General features: G+C 39.3%; 3 protein-coding genes and 1 long non-coding RNA gene across 5 annotated transcripts in view; 2 read left to right on the top strand and 2 right to left on the bottom strand.

Annotated features, from left to right (window-relative positions):
- The window catches only part of LOC141779383 (F-actin-uncapping protein LRRC16A-like), a 76544-nt gene extending 64146 nt beyond the window's left edge, over nucleotides 1–12398 (bottom strand). For both annotated transcript variants that reach the window (XM_074654190.1, XM_074654189.1), the window contains exons 1-2: nucleotides 11984–12398; nucleotides 5397–5494 (exon numbers count right to left, since the gene is read on the bottom strand). In XM_074654190.1, coding sequence (XP_074510291.1) covers nucleotides 5397–5494; nucleotides 11984–12023 — 138 coding nt within the window. In that variant the 5' untranslated portion in view covers nucleotides 12024–12398. The remainder of the gene's footprint in view (nucleotides 1–5396; nucleotides 5495–11983) is intronic.
- The window catches only part of mal2 (mal, T cell differentiation protein 2), a 321233-nt gene that overhangs the window by 191469 nt on the left and 108596 nt on the right, over nucleotides 1–21168 (top strand). The gene's annotated exons all lie outside the window — the stretch shown is intronic.
- LOC141779388 (tumor necrosis factor receptor superfamily member 6B-like) lies at nucleotides 13711–18272 on the bottom strand. The gene is made up of 5 exons (XM_074654193.1): nucleotides 18016–18272; nucleotides 16045–16438; nucleotides 14899–15078; nucleotides 14674–14755; nucleotides 13711–14563 (listed from the first exon to the last, which is right to left on the bottom strand). Exons 1-5 carry the CDS (start codon nucleotides 18031–18033, stop codon nucleotides 14350–14352), a joined length of 888 nt encoding a protein of 295 aa, XP_074510294.1. The 5' UTR covers nucleotides 18034–18272; the 3' UTR covers nucleotides 13711–14349.
- Nucleotides 16294–21168, top strand: part of LOC141779389 (uncharacterized) — a 45236-nt gene continuing 40361 nt past the window's right edge. The window contains exon 1 of the long non-coding RNA XR_012596277.1: nucleotides 16294–16428. This is a non-coding gene — a long non-coding RNA (uncharacterized LOC141779389). The remainder of the gene's footprint in view (nucleotides 16429–21168) is intronic.

Raw genomic sequence — 21168 nt, forward strand, 5'->3', positions numbered from 1 at the left:
CTAGGTCTGACAAAATGATGGGAGTCAAGCTGTTCACCACTTATAATATAGGTTTATGTTGAATGATTTTACATAGCAACGCCATTAGCAATCCAATACTTCTGTATAAACTTAACATTTACTTTCATTGTGACATTACGTTGCGTTAATATCTTTTAAATGACAACATGACTGCTGGGTAATCTCCATTTTTTTCCGGCTTCACACTACGTCACTGGTGATTTCTGTCCATCACACTGCAAGAGTTTTACAGTTTACAGCTTTTTTAATTCTGCTCTTTCACCCTCTCCATCCCCTCTGCCCTGTACAGTACGTCTCATCGCCCGTTTTTCCTCTCCCTCCGTCTCCCGCCCTCCCTCTTCTCCCGTCGCCTCTTCCCCGGGGTGTGTTTGATGGACTGATGTTATTATCTCTACCTCCTTCATCCCTCCGTCTTCAAAGGAGGGAGATGACTGTATCTATCAGGCTTTAGTGTGCTTAAGAGATGCCTCGGGCTCTGTAGTGCTCCACTCCCAGTCTGAGCGAAGCTCCGCGGGAAAAAAGGGGAGAGCCTTGTGTGTATTTGACAGACAAGCAAATTGATAGAGGAAATAACCATATTCCTCCCCTCATTATCGGCGTAGTTTACACTGTAGATAGATGCCCTGTGTTGTCTGAAGTAGTAAATCAAACTCTCTACTGTATGTGGCTGCAGTAAACTGACAAGGGAAGTTCAATAAATGCCAACGAAAAACGTCAAATCTGGACGGTAAATCACAATGGGAGATAAATCGGTTGTGTATTTGACATTTGATGTGATTTATAGGGAGGGCCTACTTTATACATCGGGTAGCTAGATGTGTAATAATGGTGGAGAGATGCTCAATATTCATTGCATAGCCGTTTAAAACCTCTAACATACATCGTCGTGGCGCGTAACATAATGTCAAAGTGGTTTGAACAGACGACTCTGTTGTGTTAACACAGTAATATTGTCTGATTAAATGTCACATCCAGATTAAATGTCACACCCACAGGTGTGTGTTGCACTCTCAGCCGCAGAAAGCAGGCAGCAGAATTAGTCAGTCAATTAAATTAGTCACTTTTTATCTCCATTATTCACACAGATTACTCGATTACTCTCCAACAGACAGCAGTGCAGTTTATACTGCTTTAAGTAGCTGGACATCTTCATGTGTTAATACATATTTGACTCATATTTTGCCCTTCCACCTTCGTCTTTTGCTCGTCTCAAACATGTACAAGTACACTTTTACTTTATAACACTCTCAGACTCATTATCACACTCAACTGCAACTACATTTCTGTCATAATCACAGTTTTGTAATGTTTTTATCTTCATTTGACCTGTTATTTTATGACTTTCCTTATTGTTCTACCATTGTTTAGCATGCTGATTTCATTGAGATTACGTTATCGAATATGTTATGCACAGGCGGAGCCAAGTCAGTTTAAGGGCACAAAAAAAACGTACTCTTATACTCTTTCCAGTAATTTATACATACGCGAACTTTCTATACTTTTTTTTTAGGGTGACTATGTAACATCCAACCAGGGACTGCAGGTTTAAAAAAAATTGCCTTTTGGCAAATTCTGGCACATTCATAGAAATATTTATTAATGGGCATTAACATGTTACTTAATTCTTATTTCTCTCATTTTATTACATCTGTGATCACTGTAAAAATAGAATATAAATCTAAAATCTTAAAGGGGTACTCCTGCAATTTAAAATTGCACTTTCATAAAGCTGAAGGACAGACCGATTTTTTTTTTTGAAAGAACAGATGAGATTTCACAGGCTGTGACGAATAAAGTGATCTTGTGTAAAAATCTGCAGAGTGGTCCTTTAACATTCTGCTTCATCATGCCCATACACGTCTCAGAAACATTTAAGACTGTGTTTCACTTTACAGCCCCCATTTATAACATCGGATCTCTAAACAATCTGTAAATATATTGTTCTTCCATCATGTCTAACATTTGTTTTCTCCCTGAGCCACTTCCTGTATAATCGGTTTCTCAGACTGTGTTTTTCTGCAGACCAACAAACAGTGCTTTATTTGTTCAGTCCGGTCAAGCAGAGCGTTGATACAAACTCACCGAGTCATTCTCATGCTCTGCGTCTGGATGAAATACCAGAACCACTCCACTGGAATTCCTCACTTCCCAGTACTGACTCCCACTGCTTTGCATTGTTTAGTGTGTGTGTGTGTGTGTGTGTGTGTGTGTGTGTGTGTGTGTGCACTACTATAGCCTCTGTTTCCAGCTCCCACATGATGACATTGTTGTCATAACCACGTCAAGAGAGTCAGCCTCAAACCAAGCATTTGACTGGACTAGATTATTAAAAAATATGCAGCTTTTTTGTGCTGTCTTGCTTCGGCAGATTACTGAAGAATGAATGAACTGAATACAACCAAAAAAAAAACATCAATTCCACACTAAAGCAATAGTGTGTGCGATCAAGGACAACACAAATCAGTATGGGCAACTCTCAAAGTTCTTTAAGGGAAACTTAAAGGAACAGTGTGTAGGGTCTGGTGGTATCTAGCGGTGAGGTTGCTGATTACAACTTCTACCATGTGCCAAGCGTTTAGGATTACTATGGTGGCCCTCTCTAGAGCCAGATGCTTTAAGAGTTGAGTGCTTAGACTGTGTGTGTACATGGGATGTGAGTGGTGAAGCGAGAGAGAGCGGCGACGGGAGCGAGTAACGTTCCTGACTTCGGCCCAAGCAGGAAAAGTTAACAGAGTTTGGTTTGTCCGTTCTGAGCTACTGTTGAAACATGGCGGTGCAGCATGGCGGACTCTGTGGAGAGGGGACCCGATCCCTATGTAGATATGAAGGGCTCATTCTAACGAAATCACGCTTCTTATTATCAGGTGATTTTACACAAAAGAAAACATACTTATTAATATTATATCCCATTTCTGCCAATAGATCCCCCTAATTGTTACACACTGGTCCTTTAGTGTAACTTTTTCTCATAATTGTGGCCATGCTGACTATGGGTCATATACAGTATACAAGGCATATATACTGGCAGGTTGCCCCAGAGGTACATTGATATGCAGTTAGCTACAATAGCTAAACCAGGGGCTACTTTAGAGACAAGAGTTTTAAAAGATTTACGTAAAATTCAAGTTTATTTAATTGGCTTTAACATTGGCTTTAAGAATAAGTAAAGAAAAATACTGGAATTTTCCTTTAAGTCAAGATTTTGTTACAATATATTGGAGGAAATTAGAATATGGTGAATATTATAAGTTGATATTTCACTATGAAGACATCCTCATAGAGACTTAAATGAATGTTTCAGTAGATCTCCATATTCCTTGCTGCTATAACACTGATGGCTCCAGATTCCCACAGTAATGACGTGTCTCCAGTTAATAATTACTTTACATAAACTGACAAGTGCAATGCTCTCGCATACTCTCCTGCTGCTTCCCACCTCAGCGTGTTCCCAGATCATTTAGTGAGTACAAAAGATTGCTGTCTCTCACCTCTCTCTCTGCGTATGTCCCTAGATGACATATTTAATTTGCTGCAGTAACTACAAATGTCTGGATATTAAAGTTAAAAAAATGTAAGTGTTGTCATGCCCAGGGGTCTGGCTGATATTTCTGTTAATGTCACACAGTATCAAATCATACAGCAGACAACTTGTCTGTGTTCACAAAGCTTTTAAAAGTTTCACTCCAACCTAATTTCTTTGTCTATTCCACACAGAGCTTTATAACTACAAGCTTCTCATCCCACTAAGAGTCGTATAACTAAAATGCTCCTGCCACCTATTAAATGTTGTGCAGATTCATTCACAGCAACTGAAAGCTTTCCGATTCAACCATCAAACTTTATGGACCCGTCTCATGATGCGACATTGATTTACTGAGGGAACTTTTCTGTCTTAACTATCTTCAGCTTTTTATCTGGTTTAAGCCCAGAAAGAGCCAATATGCATTTTTAATGATCTACCAGGTATTAATTATTTAGCATTCAGTGGATGAACTGCTCCGTGGCCAGCAGTTAATGGCCTGAGCTGCTATTTCCACCTGGCCAATAGACACACTGAGGGCTGATGTGGATAGAGGTCAGAGGTGTGACTGGATGAATTACCTCAGTATTGGGTCAGTGTGTTTAACTTTAGCTGCTGCTTTTATTGTTTTAGCATGACTTTTCATTGAGGCTAAAGAAAGAGGCGTGAGGCAGATACTGCATGAAGTGAAAGAGACAGGTTTGTGCCGGGATCTGAAAACAACAGGAAGGTAGTTATTGCAGTTTGGCCCACTGATCAAGTCAACAGTAGGTACTTTAATACCCTTAGCGCCTGATTGCAGCAATTCGCATCAAAATCGTACTCTTTCTTGGAGTCATAACTCAGTCAATTTCAACACACAAACATAGTACGCAAATTTTTAGATTTAGTGTGTCTTACACTTTCCAAAGGGTATCATTATCTCTGATGTACGTCGCAAAAAAAGTCCAAAAATCTGTTTAGAAATCACAGAAAAAAGATGCTCCTTATAACTTCAGAACTTGCCACAGAATCACCACGTTTTTAGGTTTTCTTCAGTATCAAAGTAATCCAGTGATAGTTGTCTGTACACCCATGGGTACATTGCAAACAAGAACTGCTAAGCCGGCATACTTTTGATGGTGCCCATTGCCAAAATGTAAATAAATATAGGCCAAAAAACAGGGCGAACTTACTGAATCCATCGCTCATTTCCATATTTGAGTGAGATTCATCAAACTGCGATGATAGATCATTAGTCATTCAGATCTTGTGTAACACTTTCTTGTGCAATTTGCAAAGGACTCTTTAAAACTTTGGCACACATATAACCCCACAGAGAAAATCTCACGACCCAGATACTGGGAAGCATACTGGCAATCATTTACAAAACCTTCTTATAAATGAAAGAAACCTCTCTGCATACAAGATGATGCTGGTTCCACTTAAAGTGAATGTGACCAGCGTTACTGAAAGATAATGATGCCTTTTGGAAACAGTTTGGGAATTTTCACATTACGACTTTACTATAATGCCCAGTCCTCAGACTAAATGAGACAGGAGATGTTCAGGGTGATGTGAGTACTGTTTCTTACAATCTCTCTAACTTTGACTTGCAGGAAATTACCCCAAAATCGAAGTAGAACTGAACTTGAAAAGAGCGAGTGACAAAGCAGTGAAGTGATGCTCACTGTGACGGCTAAAATAATGAATGGCTTTCCAGTGCTGAAGACGAGAGATGAAAACAGGGAGGTTTTGATGTTCTTAAATGAAATCTGTACATTTCAAGAGCAGAGAAACGTGGGAGAAAAAGACAGACAGAGATTTTACTCCCCTTAATGAAGGAGTAGCTTGAAAGCAGCAGGAGTTGACTCACCAAGACTCTGTTCTCCGTCTTGTCTCCTTTGATCTCCAGTTTGACTCTCCTCCTCAGCGACAGCTTCACCTTCCTCCCCACTGCATCCCTCACACTCTCTACACAGAGAAGATGAGAGAGGAGATAAAATAAGGAGAGATTCGTTTTGCATATCTGTGCATTGAATTAGAAGAAAGAGGAAACAGCTGCCATGTGGTTTATCATGCATTACAAAAAGTATCTCTACTTTGTAAGTCTTAACTTCAGACCCAATCTGAATCAAAGCTTAAATTGAGTCAGAATTTCAACATTTCGACTACTACTGCACGCATCAGTGCATTTCTGCCACAGGGGGAATGATCCTCCATATCCACTGATTAGAAAAGAGCATTGATGAAAAATTTAGCAAGTCCAATTTTAGCAAACCATGGGAAGAACGATATTTCTTCTAGTTATCAGTTCATTTGCGTCATCGTGAATCCCTCTTCTGAGGACTGATTTCTTTGTGTCAGATTTCTGCACATCTGCGGTGAGATGTGAAACCGTCACCAGTAATTCTGACATCAAATCCACAGTCAGTCAAACTAGTAAACTGATCAAAACTGTGTGCATGTCCTCACAGACATACTCATCTATAATGGTGCTGAAAAGATAAGTTAAATCAACAGAAAATTAATTAAACAACTATTTGTTAAAAAGTGTGAATGCAATCGCCAGAAGTGAAAAGCTGTTGGCGTGATGATGTCTTGTAGTCTCATTTAGCCACTTGTTAGCAACCGCCTTTTTTAAGACATGTAAATGCTTCAAAATTCAAGTGTGGAACATTTACTGATTCCCATTCAAAAAAACATTGACTTTGAGACGAGGGAACCGGAAGTGCTAAAATGCTGACTCATTTCCGGGTTTTAGGACTCGTTCCTGCAGCACTCTATTATCTCTGTTCATAGAATTACACAGCAAATGAATACAAATATAACAAAATAATGGCTGTAGGGACTGCACAGATAGGGACAGAGGTTAATGACTGTAAGATGTTTGATAAAACAATGTTTAATTAAAAACTTTATGGACTGCTGTTGTTAGCCTGCTAGCCATGCTACAGTTTATGTTTACAAATAGTCGGCAAAAGCTGCTTTATTTCATACATGTATCACAATAGCGGCTTGTATATCTGCTGTCCTAGATCTTCCAGTTTCCCTTTTGAATGACGAATACAGACTACCCTGCTGGTCTGGAGAGTTACTTCATCTAACGCAGGCACAGGACGTACGTGGTAGTCGGCTGTAGTCTTTGCGGTGTGTTCGAGTGCAACTTTTTGGCCAAAACACAGGCAAAGTGAGGCGACGCATAGACGTCCTTCGTAGCCGCTAGTTCTCTGATGTCGGTTTGGTGTGTTTGCCTTAAGGCCAAGCCCCCAGGAAGAGTGCCAGGCTTTGAAGCAAATTTCCGAAGTGGCCAAACGGCGGTACTACAACTTCCGTGTCCGTCACGTGAAACACTTTTTCCCATAGACTTACATTGGGAAGGAGACGTCCGTAAATTAGCGGACAATTTTTTTTGGAGGTAAATCAACTTCCCAGTACGAACACTTGAATAGCCCTTATTTAAATCATTATGCCCTAAAAGTTGTAAAATGCACTAATAGCCGAATCCTTCCTCCGTTCATGTGAATGAGACCCAGACCGAGGCTGGACTGCGGGCTGGGAGATGGAGTTACAGGAAACGCTACTGCGCCTGCTCTATTGGTCCAATGGATGCGGAAGATCGCCGGAAGATCCGGGCGCATTATCACTCGGCAGTCGAGCCATTTTGGCTTCATGAGCCACACTGAGACACTTTCATAAGAATGAACGGTCGCCCGCCTCCAACGCTGTATCCAGTTCTCTTTACACATCCATACTCAAGGCTCTACAGCCATGCAGCCATGCTAGCAGCTCTGTGAGGCGGTGGTGCTTTGAGCTAGATGCTAACTTTAGCAAGCATAATGCTGACCATGTGCTCTGTCTACATTTAATGTGTTAGCAGGCTAACATTTGCTAATTAGCACTAAACACAAGAAAAGTGCAACTGAGGCTGATGGGAATGTCATTATCAGTCAGTCTTTGGTCATAAACTTAATCATTGTTCACACCCAGTGGAAGCCTCCAATGTCAGGGAACTGGTTTAGAGAGCAGAAGTGGGTCAGCCGCCTCTCCACACTCCTCACTCAGCCACCACACAGCGCCTGATATAGTCTGTGCACATGTGTCTGAGACAGAGCGGGGTTCTGTGTGTGTACATCTGTGCTGGCATGCGTGTATCCTACAGGCTTCCACAAACCATCATCAGATCAAAGTGAAACTAATAATTAGCCAAAGCAGTTCATCTGCCAGCCTCCATGGAAAATGTGCACCATTTCTTACTGCAGCGTTTCTAAAACTATATTCGCCGCAATAAGTCATAGAGATATCTCTACACAAAACGAAACCTAGTATGTTTTAATGAGCCTGAGCACTTTTTGGTCCCACACAAAAAAATCCTGCCAGACTCATTTATCATTTTTTCTACTAATTCAATTTTTCTGCTCATTCATTTAAAACTGTGACAGGAGTGGACATTTTACTAACCGGCTGCCCCGTGGTTCAGATTAGGCAGTTAAAGGCATGTGGTCACACTAGAATGAATTTCAGTAGGGACTTGAGTGGAAGGTGGGTAAATGGGGGACATATGGTGCTGTAAAAGAGCTCAAACAAACAGTTCACAAACCCATTAAGTCAGTCTCCCATTTATTGACCCTTGGCCAATCCAGATTTGTGTGTTGATGATGTCACAGATTAGATCTGTGGTTTTTTATCTTTCACTCTGGAGAGTTGCTCCTGGCAAACATTTGGGAGACGTTGAAGATCGTAGAAATAACATGTGAAGTATGTGTGTAGACTATGGGATGAGTCATAATATTAACAAATAGAGGTGAATATAAACCAGAACAATTCAAATTGTTCATTATCTATCAACATTTCTCTGTGTGTATGCAAAGAATCCAAGAAAGGATTTTGTAGAAAAAAGGCATTCTAGGTTCTTGCATTTAGCAGCAGCTAACATCTGCTTGTTTTGTTGTTCTGAGTATGTTCAATGACGAGCACCGCCAGGATCATAGAGATTAAGAACAAATTGTTCACTAATATCCGCTGTGCTTTGCTCTGCCCCTACTCCTCAACCTGACCCTCTATTCATCAAAAAGTCTCTCTCACAAACAGAGTTCACAGGCAGTAACAAACACAATGAGAGTCTCAGGTGAAAGGCATGTAAGCATCCTTAGAATACAGAGAGAGCTCTTCAATGTTCAGACACCACAACACTGCGTCCCTGTTTCGACACAGCAGGAGCTGCCTGTTGAACTCTAATGGGTAACCTGAGTCATTTCTTTGCCTGATCATTTAAAGGAAAATGTTTTCTAGTCATCATTCAAAGTATTTTTTGTGTCTGCTCCTCTCTTTTGTCTACTCAAGTGTTTGAGTACATCTTAGTTAGCACACAAACACACTTTCTGAATGAGTGCACCTCATTGCTCCATATTCTTTAACTCAGTCTGTGGTGTTCCCATCTGCAGCATCAAGCTGGAATTCCTTGTACTTGCTAGATGTCAAGAGTGATCTTGTATGACGCTGAATCACCGGCACCAGTGACTGTTTCGAAACAATGGTTGGTTATATACTCTTCCAGACAACACCACATGGCAACAGGATCATGACAAACTAAATTCCTTATGTTAAGGGTGCAGTGTTTGGAAAATTAGTCAGCCACAATCAGGACTATTCTTGACGAGAGGGGGTGAAGATAGAGAACCTGCTGACTCTAAGTTGGACCATAAGCAATCTGTGTTTCTAGTCCTGGAAAAGATCTTGATGTATGGTCAGAAAAATACAGAATGTGTCCCATTTAAACGGGTTTCAGTATGTCAGCAGGGCTAGTCATCTTTTTGAATTAGTTTTATGTAAACTGGAAATATTTTTATTGAGTTCCCTGGACCGATTGACCGCATTGACCCACTTGGTGGGTTTGTCATTTTAAATTCTAGTTCAGATCCCAAAATGTCCAATGATACCAAATATGTTAGGCAGATTTTTTGGGGGGGAAACTGTATAAAATGCTGAACAAGACATCTAGAATAGTTTTGGGTTTAGGGCTGGGTGACAAATCCAATTTTATTTTCAATTACAAGTTTGGCTTCCAACGATTATGGAAGCGCACCCCACCTTTCCTTTACAGCGGTGCGCTTTCGCCCATTTTCGCTGAGTTACTGACTAGAATATGTTGAATATAGTTTACCAAAATATTGAATATATGTTCAGGGGATTTCAGTAGGTTGTGGCAGTGCACTACGACATGTGATGTATTGAATATGTATGTTTAGTAGTTTTCAGTAGGTTGTGGCAGTGCGTTACAACATAGTTGATCTTATTTATTTTGACATATATTTTATACATAGCTCTAAATGTATTTATTTATTTATTATTCAGTTGAATTATATTTAAAGATCAAGAAAAAACACTGGTAAAAGGAATTTTTTTTAAGTTTAATAAATGCATGATATTTCTAAAGTAAATGAGCGATCGTGTTAAATAACCGTGATCTCAATATTGACCAAAATAATTATGATTATGATTTTCACCATAATCAAGCAGCCCTACTTTGAATATTTCACTCATTGTAAACATTGTGTATCTGCAATGAAGAGCTGGAACAAGCTGATATAGAACATACAGCATGTGATACTGTCAGACAAGATGGTTTTAGCAACCTCAAAGTTACTTTAGGGGGAACTAAATGTTTATACTTGATGTTAACAGGTTAAAGGAGATACTATGCTACGTACACTTTAACATTAAGGGGTTAAATTCCCACAGCAAACTGGAAAAAAAGAACATAATTTTGTCTTCCAGCGTCTGTTCCTTCTTTTATTGTAAGAGCTCAAACAACAGGACGGATGACGCGGAAACAAGATAGTTGTGCGAGGATATACATGAGATACTTTGATAGAGTAGAATAAGCGACTTGACTGGCTGAAACCTTCAGTGACTCAGTGAATGGATGCATGCCTGACCACCATGACCTAGCAATTTTCCTTTAAGCTGAAAACATGGTAGGCTTGTGTGTGTCCACAAGAGATAGAGAGAGAGAGAGAAAGAGTTTGTGCTTGTCCAACATTGCACCGAGGTGTGAAAAACTGAGCCAAACAAAGAGACTCTGAGCTTGAGCCAAACAGCCTGTATAGGACTCTAAGGTATGTCCACAACCAGTGCAAGTAAATCATAAGAAACATGGCAGAATCTAGCCAAGAGGACGGACTAGGAGTGAGAGGCTACTACCAGCTAACTCCAGGCAAAGAGATGTGAGAGTAGGGCCAAGGTTACTGTGGGGAAAATAACCCTGTAAGTTATGTAGGATGACAGGCTGATGACACACTCACATCTAAACTATAGGCCACATTACATTAACAGAACAAGCACCTTCATCAACAACATGTATATAAAGCTTTACTGCAGCTAAAAACATGGAGATTGTTATAAACAGCCTGTTAATACTGTATAAAGTAATGTCTGTTTCACCATTAGGTAATGTGTTTTAGTGATATTTTGGAAAGGGATCATCACAATAAAACAAACCTGGCCCTATAGGGGTATATGGGTTGGTTATTACCAACACTATAGGATATAATAGCACTACTATTGTGTCTCAACCACAATAAGTATGGCTGTATATTGTATGAATGGACTATATTTTATCCAAACAGTTCAAATAGGACACTATAAGAGTGAGTGAGAAGCACATGCACGCTGTGAATGAGTCAGGACTATATGATAGAGGCAGTATACCAGTGATTGGAAAGGGTATACAAAATCATCACAATAAAACAAACCTGGCCCTATATAGGGATATCAGAATCAGAATCGTGTTTATTGCCAGGTCTAAGAGGTATACACTAGGAATTTGCTTTGGATTTGTTGGTGCAAGTTAAACAGTATAATAACAAAAGAATAGATAAAAACGTTAGAATACAATAAGAATACAAACAATTTAATTTCTACCAATATACAATATACAAAATAAGCTATAAACATGATGTAAACAGATAGTGCATATGGGTTGGATATTATCAACACTATAGGATATAATAGCACTACTATTGTGTCTCAACCACAATAAGAATGGCTGTATTGTATGAATGGACTATATGTTATGGTATCAGTTTAAATAGGACACTATAAGAGTGAGTGAGAAACACATGCAGGCTGTGAATGAGTCAGAACTATGATAGGAGGCAGTATACCAGTGATTGGAAAGGGTATACAAAATCATCACAATAAAACAAACCTGGCCCTACAGGGTTGGATATTATCAACACTATAGGATATAATAGCACTACTATTGTGTCTCAACCACAATAAGTATGGCTTGTATTGTATGAATGGATTATATTTGTATTGCATCAGTTCAAATAGGACACTATAAGAGTGAATGAGAAGCACATGCAGGCTGTGAATGAGTCAGGACTATATGATAGAGGCAGTATACCACCAGTGATTGTTCCAGTCTGGACACATGGCTACAAAATGATCTGCTCTTACCCAGAAGCTCTTTGGGGACCTCTGACACCTCCTCGCTCATTTTTGCTGAAGATAATATCCCAAACAACGAGAAGAGTTAAAGTCAACACATGCAGAAGCCTCAGATTATGAGGAAAACAAGGAGCGAGAGAGAGAGAGAGAGAGAGAGAAGTGTCAGGTGGTGCTGCTGCCGCCGGTGGTGCGTTTCTCCCGGTTACATGCTCCTCTCCTCCTCTTCTCGCGGTGTCAGGACAATGTATCCGCGGTTATCCGGGCGCATCTCTTCTCGGTTTAAACAAACAGGGTTCAGAGGTTGTATGTAGGAGAAAGGACCCGCTAAAGTCGTCTCAAAATCATATTGAAAGCCAGCAGATTGTGCGCTTCAGGGAGATGAAAAGACCACACAGCTCACACACATCCTCCTCTCTCTCTGGCCGTGGCTGCTACCGTAAAGCTGTCGGTAGTACAGTAGCCGAGCAACAGCCAATAGAATCCGCTCCCAGCTCCGTGATGCGACAGCCAGGCAGCCGATGCGATGCCGGGGCGGTGTGGCGTGGCTCGGTGGAGGGTGGTGGTGGTGGAGGTGGTGGTGGTGGAGGTGGTGGTGTCAGCCCGATATATTAATGACTACTAGGATACAATAGTGGTTCCCAAGCTAGGGTCCAGGGACCTCTAGCGGTCCTTGACGAGCTCTAATGTGGTCCCAGTCCCATCATGCTTGTGTTGCAGGAAAGGACATAAATTACATCAGTACTCCCAATGGATACAAGCTTACTATAACTAGCCTATAATAACGTCTCTATGACACCACGACCAGTATGAATACACTCTAAATCCCTGGGAATATTATGGGGATGTTAGCCAATAATAATAATAATAATAATAATAATGATGATGATGATGATGATGATGATGATAATAATGGTAGTAATAACAACAATAATAATAATATATATAATCTAATATATATATATATAATAATATAAATAATTATATAATTAAATAAATAAATAAATACCATACCTAAATAGAAGATTAATACAAGCTTACTATAAATAGCCTACAACAATGTCTCTATGACACCACGACCAGTATGAATACACTCTAAATCCCTGGGAATGTTATGGGGATGTTAGCCAATAATAATAATAATAATAATAATAATGATGATTATAATGATAATAACAACGATAATAATAATAGATATAATATAATATAATATAATATATATAATAATATAAATAAATATATAATTAAATAAATAAAAAATACCAGATGTGGAGATTTGAGTATCACAAATACCAGTCTTGGGAAGGAATATTGAAAGAATGGTTCTTAACACAGTTAAGACAATGTTTAGAATAAGAGGTATCATAGTATTATAATAATAATAATAATAATAATAATGATGATAATAATAATAATAATAATAGTAATAATAATAATAATAATAGTCAATACCAAGTCAATGAGAGACAGACTGCAGTTGTTTGGACAGTGCAATAGCCTATTTTGAAGAAAGACTAAACATTTTTGATTGTGAATTATGGAAAAGTATTTGAATTTATAAATAAATATATAAATGAATGAAAACTAGTTCAATAACTTACTTCACTGTCTCTCACACGGTTTGTGAAAAGAGTGTTAATGTTCAATTGTGTTAGTCTACAATGGCCAAAGACTTAAAGAGAGAAGAGGGCGACACCTTGTGTTGATTTGGATAAATTACAGCCAGGCTCAGATGACAAACATACTCGTAAACTTTATTTAGCTGCTTGCTGCACGTGACATGTAAAAGCTTTCAGTTTGATATCACGTAATTTTACAGAACTTCATACATTTCTATGATAACGTTTAAACATACATTTATATGTATTACCTATTATGTGACATTTGAATAATGCCACAATGTGATGTTCAAGATATTTCACATTTGTTTCTCTCAAGTTTGGACACTTAGTCACATAAATCTGAAGTAAACAGTCTGACCTAAGTTTAAGATACACAAACAACACTAAAGGCAACACAGATGGGCAGTTTATAAGCATTTTTTTAACATTTTGTTTATGGCAGGCTTCATTTAGTATCCAGATTCTTACATTTTGGTAACTGAAGTAACACAGCTGAAGGGAAATTGGACGGCATCACTGTCTGTAATGCTGCCCATGTGTCTCCACATGTCACTGCTTCTAAATAGTAGCAAATATAACATCATGAAACATCACTCGGTCAACCTTTTTGGCAATGTATGCACTCCCAATTGACATGCAAATGAAAAATGTGTGAAATTACTTGTTTTCAAATGGGCAAAAAATGCCAAATAAGAGAAAGAGGTATATCTGTTGTATCTATTTACCATGGAGTCTGTCAGTCTATATCTAAACATCTCAGAGAGTTAAAGTACAGTTTGGGCTCTGCTGCTTGATGTCATCGACAATCTTCTCTAGTTTTTCTGTCATGGAGCAGAGCTGTGAATCCTTCAGCATCGTTGGTAGTGCTCTCAGCTGCTCCTCTGGAGCCTGGGCCACCCAGGCTGTGATATGATCCAGGAGAGGACCTCTCTGTTTGGGGAGAGTCCCATCCCCTGCCTTATGAAGGTACCTGTTGGAGGGAGATGATGGCTCATTAGCGTCTATAGGAATTAAGAGGTGAAGGGAATAGTCGAAAAGTGTTTTTAAAAAGACGATTTACAGAGAGAATTAGAGGCTCACCTGGCAACAAGTCTCCTCATTTTTACCACACGCATCCTGTGCATACTGAAGAATCCTGAGAAGAATGTCTTGAGAGTCTCACCTGATAAAAAACATTTGTATCGCATGAGTTTTAAATCCAAATTCTGTTATCATTTGTCGTGCCAAAAAATTTAACAATTTACCATGATGACTTCAAATTATGTCATAAAATCCACTGTACAGATTACAAGTACACACACACACCTCCATTTGCAAGATCCTCGCAGGAGCCACACATCTGGTCGTGGCTAGTTGAGCCGGACAGGAGCGCAATCTGTCCGGTTACACATTCCTGGTGTTTTACGCACGACTCCAGCGCAGAGGATGAGGTAGAGAAGTAGCCATTGGAACACGTTTCACAAACAGTGTTCGTCTGTGGCGTACCTAAAGAAAACAACAATGCATTTGGGGTTATTATCAGTGGCAGCTGGTGGAAATGTTTCTAGGTAGGGCTGTGCCACATCCAATACAAAAAAAAATCTAATTAAGGCAAGATTAAAAAGAAAAAGATAAAATAAGGTAAAATAAATATAAATAGGTAGATAGATAGAATTAAAAGAATGAAGGCTAAAAGGATGGTGTTTAATAGGGTGATGGATACAAAGATGATGTTTTAAAAGAGAATGCTGGACAATCCATTATGCTGTTTTATAATACAGTAGTGGCTCCAGAGAGACCAAGTGATCGCGCGGAGTTTCCACGCATTTTGTGGATTTCTACTTTAACCTTAAAGGGACTGTTTGTAACTTTTTAAGCGTATAAATGTACCGGGTCGGGACACATGCATGCTCGCATATGCGCGCTCGCGTGTGGCCAGAGCCTCTCCTCCTCTGCCTGCTTGCCTTCACTCACACAGCGCGCGTTCTCGCTGTCTCGCTCCTGAAACGATTCTGAAAGCTACAAATAGTCCCTTTAAATCTTAATTGTTTCGGAGCTGCTACTCCTGTAAAATATTGAGTTATTGATGCATCATTGACTGCATTAATGCGTTTCTTTTTTCTAAACCAATGTAGACAAGAAAAATGGGTGTTTATTAACACCGTGATGAAAGTGTAAGGCAGGCTTCTCGCTGCCTTAACTATAAACTTACTTGTTACTGAATTAAATTACTCTAGGGCTGTGGGTAAAGCACGAGCACGGGGAGAGCTTTGTCTGTGCAACAGGATCCACTTTGTAATGCCTCATTTCAAGCGTAGGACAATTGATATAGATATATTGATTGATATATTGAATTGATATAATTTAAGGAGCAGAATACCATATGTATACTGTATAAATCTTTACAAAAATAAATCTAATCTTAAAAAAGCAAATCGATGACAAAGTAAAAAACAAGAAACTCTGTTTTACCTATGGTTTGGACACCTTGTCCTGGCCCACACTCCGACTGTCTCCTGCAGAAGTCTGCAGTCAGGTAGAAGCCCTCTTTGCACCGACAGACCCGGTTGCTGGTCGCCGTGCACTCCGTCTCCACCTCCTGGTTCTCGGTGCAGAAGTTGTAGCAGTACAGACACTTGGGCAGGTAGTTCCACAGCTCGGTGAAGTGCTGGCTCCTGCACGGCGCGCACACGGTGGGCGTGGTGGCGGTGCAGTACGAGGCCATGTGCGTGCCCGGTGGACACTTGTTACACACGAGGGTTTCACCGGTGGAGGAGTCTCGGTGCTCAAAGGTTGGAACGGATTCCACCGCGGAGGCACCGCGGAGGACACCGGAGGAGAGCAGGAACAGCACCGGTAAGAAGAGCTGAGGAGAGGACCAGGATTAGTACTGTCACTGTTGCTGCAGTCTTTGAGTTTTACTACATCTATTTGAGCATTACAAGGCAAGGCAAGGCAGCTTTATTTGTATAGCACATTTCAGCAAAGTGCAAAAGAACATTAAGACATAATTAAAACACTTATAAAAACATAAAAAAAACATTAAAGATTAGAAAATAAAAACAAGCTTAAAATAAAAGCTAGGATAGAGTATAACACACGAGTAAAAGCTCTAGTGCAGTATAAGATCATTATCTGGTTTAATAAAAGGCAGCAGCAGCAAACAGGAACGTTTGAAGCTTTGATTTAAAAGAACATTAAGACATAATTAAAAAAGTTATAAAAACATAAAAGATTAGAAAACAAAAACAAGCTAAAAATAAAAGCTAGGATAGAGTATAACACACGAGTAAAAAGCTCTTGTGCAGTATAAGATCATTATCTGGTTTAATAAAAGGCAGCAGCAAACAGGAACGTTTTAAGCTTTGATTTAAAAGAACTCAGAGTTGGAGCGGTCCTGCAGGTTTCTGGGAGCTTGTTCCAAATATTTGGTGCATAAAAACTGAACTTCTGCATGTTTAGTTGTGACTCTGGGAACACTAAGCAGTCCTGATCCAGATGACCTGAGAGGTCTGGATGGTTCAGAACATAGCAGAAGATCAGAAATGTATTTTGGCCCTAAACCATTTATTACTACAACTTTTACTACAACTTATTGGTTAGGCTAGTAATTGAGATAGCCTACAGCACTACCAGCTGTACAACTACCATCATTCCTTTTTTGACATCATTATAACCAGGAATATTACAGTGATATCAGAATGATACTGGAGACTAAAGAGGAGGTTGTGGTATCATTTAACATTAGTTCACATCCGATGAGTTTCTTATAGCCTCAGCTTCCTCTTCAGTTGTACTATAATACATATTCTTTGTCATATATTATTTGGATTGTCCAGTGTTACTGCTTTCACCACTTTGTGTGAGTCACGATCTGCAGTAGACACCATTTGACCGCAGCAGCGGCATTTGTCATACAGTAACTTCCCTTTCATAACATACAATAAGTCTGCCAGATTGTTTTTCTGTCAGTGCACTTCCAGAGATAAAATTAGATCGAACTTGCGTGTTTCTCTGTAAGACAATCTGTAACTGCAGTAATAATGCCTTTTTCTGTCTCTGTGTATTAACACACATAAACAGTGCTGTCATCTGGCATTATCTGGCATAATTATAATTATGACATCTGTGATACAATTTTAGTCCATTATCCATTATGTCAATAGAATAAAAAGTATACACACATTTCTCAGTCCACTAATATAGGCTAGGTTCTCCAACTATTTTGTGATTATAAGGTATTTATCCTCAATTTACAGTTTGATCACTTGAGAATTTACATAAAACCTTAAAAAATATGTTCAAAATCTGCCTCTACAAATGATAATTTTACAAATTTCCATATTATTTTCATCAAACATAATGTAAAGCATCAGTAATCACCACATCTGTCTCTGTCTTAGCTGGATACTTGTACAGAATATTGTTTTAGAGAATACTCACCATGCTGATGATGTGCATGTCGCTGTGGTGGTCGAAGATGGTTTGACTGCAGGATCAGTCTGATTTATATAGTGTTAGGGAAGCTGTGTGGGTGTTGTGATTTGCGTGGATAATCGGTTGTAAAAAAACCTCGAAAAGGTCAGCTTCCACGTGTAGATTTAAGTTGTATTTTCCACGCGACAGCTAAACGAAGGTGATAAAGAGCTTTAGGAAGTATTAAATGAGGTGTTTGTGTCCATGATTGACCAACATAAAAAAAAATTTTTTGTTTCTGGTTCTCTCGTCTTTTCGAAGAAACTGATATCACCAGCTTCTCATTTACTAGAATTCAATGAGTTCATCAAATTTGTCACCCAGATGTCCTATTGGCCGAGGCGTCTATTATGCAAACTATATAGTTACAACACACATCTTCTCCTTGCTCTCTCCCCTGATATGTTCTGTTTATGTGTTTTCTCTTAAGACCAATCTCAATGAAATATCATACAATTTCAAATAAATGGTTGAATTTTACAATATTAGATGAGAAAAGACATTTCCACAAATACTGCATCATCGTCTTGGAATGATTTGAGGCAAAATAAATGAAAAAGTAATCATACCTCTGTCATATCATTAAATGCAAATGAAAAGCTTGTATAACTTTAAAACAAATGTAGTTATTTAATTGTACAGTAATTTAGCTACATTATATTTGTATTTATCTAAAGAAATCAGCACTGTAATATATCAGAGCTCATGGCTCAGAGGTTTTGATACTGTTGAATTAAAAAGGTTTTAGGGAAATACAACTTGAAAAAAAACTCATTCTAAAATTTCCATGGAACCTCATCATGTGATATTTGAGTTAAACCTAAAATATGTTTTTTGGATGATTTTCCGCTAGCTGGCTGTTGAAAGAGCCTAGAATATGTCAACATGCCATCACCTTTTTCCTCTGAAAATGTTTCATTGAATCAATGACTCACTGAATACGTGTACAATATGACAATGTGCAGATTAAGGAAATAGAAATAAAATACAGTAATGAGTCAAACAAGTATCTACGTGTCTCTCACCTCCTCCTGTTTCCACAGAATAGGAAACCATAATACAACCATGATACCGTAGGGTGAGTTATAATGAATAAGAGGGGAGTATCATCGCATGTTGTGGGTCAATTTGAGTTGAAGAAAATCACATTTGGAGCAAATATGATTAAAGAAAGTTATTTTTATAAAAGGGTCACTATATCCTGACAGTAGTGCATGAGACAGGTAATCTAAAAGAAATCATGTGCCTCTGTGTCCTCCGGTGCTCCTATTTGCATCTGCAAGATTTCCCAGATCGGAGGAAAACAACCAATCAGAGCCGAGCTGGAGCCTGCCGTCTCTGAGCATCCGTCAATCACTCGCAAACTCTGATCAAATGGCCAAACTAGGCAGCGCTGATCAAATATGAATCAATATTCTGTTACTGTAATGACTATTTCTCGCCTCAAATGTTTTCAGAAACGTCTTGTAGTGTACTGTTTAGCTGTAAAACGAGAAAGTTTGTGACCCGACAGCCATGTTGAGAACAGTTGTGGAAATACCAAGCACCGCCCACCAGCCGGCGCACAGCAAATAGGAACGCTCAATAGAAACGCTCTCTTTGAAATGACCTGTGATTGGCCAAAGTCTCCCGTCACGGGCAAGATTTTTTAAAGCCTGAAAACAGAGCCATGAGGAGGTGCAGAAGTCTAGTTTTCTCTCAGAACACTTGAATTTCAATATGCTGAAAGGTTATTATGGAAGTTTTGCCCAATGATGCCAAAAACATTCTGCCTACTGCAGGTTTAAACCCTGTTTCCTATCTAAGAAAATAAGCCTGACTCCTCAACTTCATCAGTGTTTAGATGTAAAGATATCACTGATGAGTGTAGCATTTGTCATGAGGCGAACTCAGGTCAAATTCCCATCGAAATACCCCAGGCTGACACTTTCGTGGGAAAATATGTGCTGTGGAAGAAGATGTTTCAGAGCCAGAAGACAATGTTGATGATCCAAGATGTGAAGTTTCCTCTGAGGAGGATTCAGAGTAAATCAGGACTACAAGGTCTGCCAGCTTTTCCATCCATATCCATGACATAAAATTGGCTCTTGAGCTCTTTCTTTCCTCACCCATAGAGAAAATTATACTGGACATGACCGCTGTGGATGGAACATTCTTAAACCTTTACTTAACATGGCTTTAACCTAAATAATAAACACTTATTCCCAACCTGTTAGACAGGCCAGTCACAGTGCTTCAGCCCATAACCCTGGTGGGATTCATAATGTATTTTCTGTGAATGAAAGACACGTTGACATGTTGGCAAAGTTGGACCAATGTGAGGTAAAGTGGTAGCATTAATTTACAATATTTATCCTTCACTACTCACATCTACTTTAATTACTAACATTACAGTATCTTACATTCCTGTGTTTACATTTTGAATTCAAAATAAAAATAAGCCTACCAATCACAACACAACAGGCACCATAAAGCTTCCATACTTGATACTTGGTGTGCTCACATCTTTCCAAATCAAACCAAATTCTTATTCTGGGTTTTTGGCAGGCTAGGCGCTACTCATTGCATTGAATACTGAATTGCACCGATAAACAAAAGTCTGGTTTACTTGTCAAACAGTTAGTTCGACCTAAGGTCCTGCATCTGACCGGGCAGATAGTCAATCATAGTTTAGCATAATGGGGTGGACAATCAGTTTCCAAGGGCGACTCCCTGGACACGCTCCTATCAATGGAAAAAATCAAAGCTTGTAGTTCACCACCTCCAGATGAAGGACCTTTTATTCGATCTGAACCAGATCATTAAAGATGCACGTGCTGCCTACTTTCCTGGTTTAATTAACATCAATAAAAATAATCCAAGATTTCTGTTTAGCACAATTAACCAGCTTGTAAACCCCACTGTACCTGCCATACCCGTCTCATCTCCTCACGACTGTGAAAACTTATGTATCCTACTTCATCAGCAAGATCGATGGTCTGAGGTCCAAATTTTCCCCAACTGTTTTACCATCCGCCCCTTTCAGCCATCCGATTTTACTGTCTGAATTCAATCCTGTTTCTCTGCCAACTCTTTTAAATACTGTAGCTCACATGCGTCTTGCCTCCAGTCACTGTGATA

The sequence above is a fragment of the Sebastes fasciatus genome, chromosome 12 (genome assembly GCF_043250625.1).
Source record: "Sebastes fasciatus isolate fSebFas1 chromosome 12, fSebFas1.pri, whole genome shotgun sequence".
NCBI lineage: Eukaryota > Metazoa > Chordata > Actinopteri > Perciformes > Sebastidae > Sebastes > Sebastes fasciatus.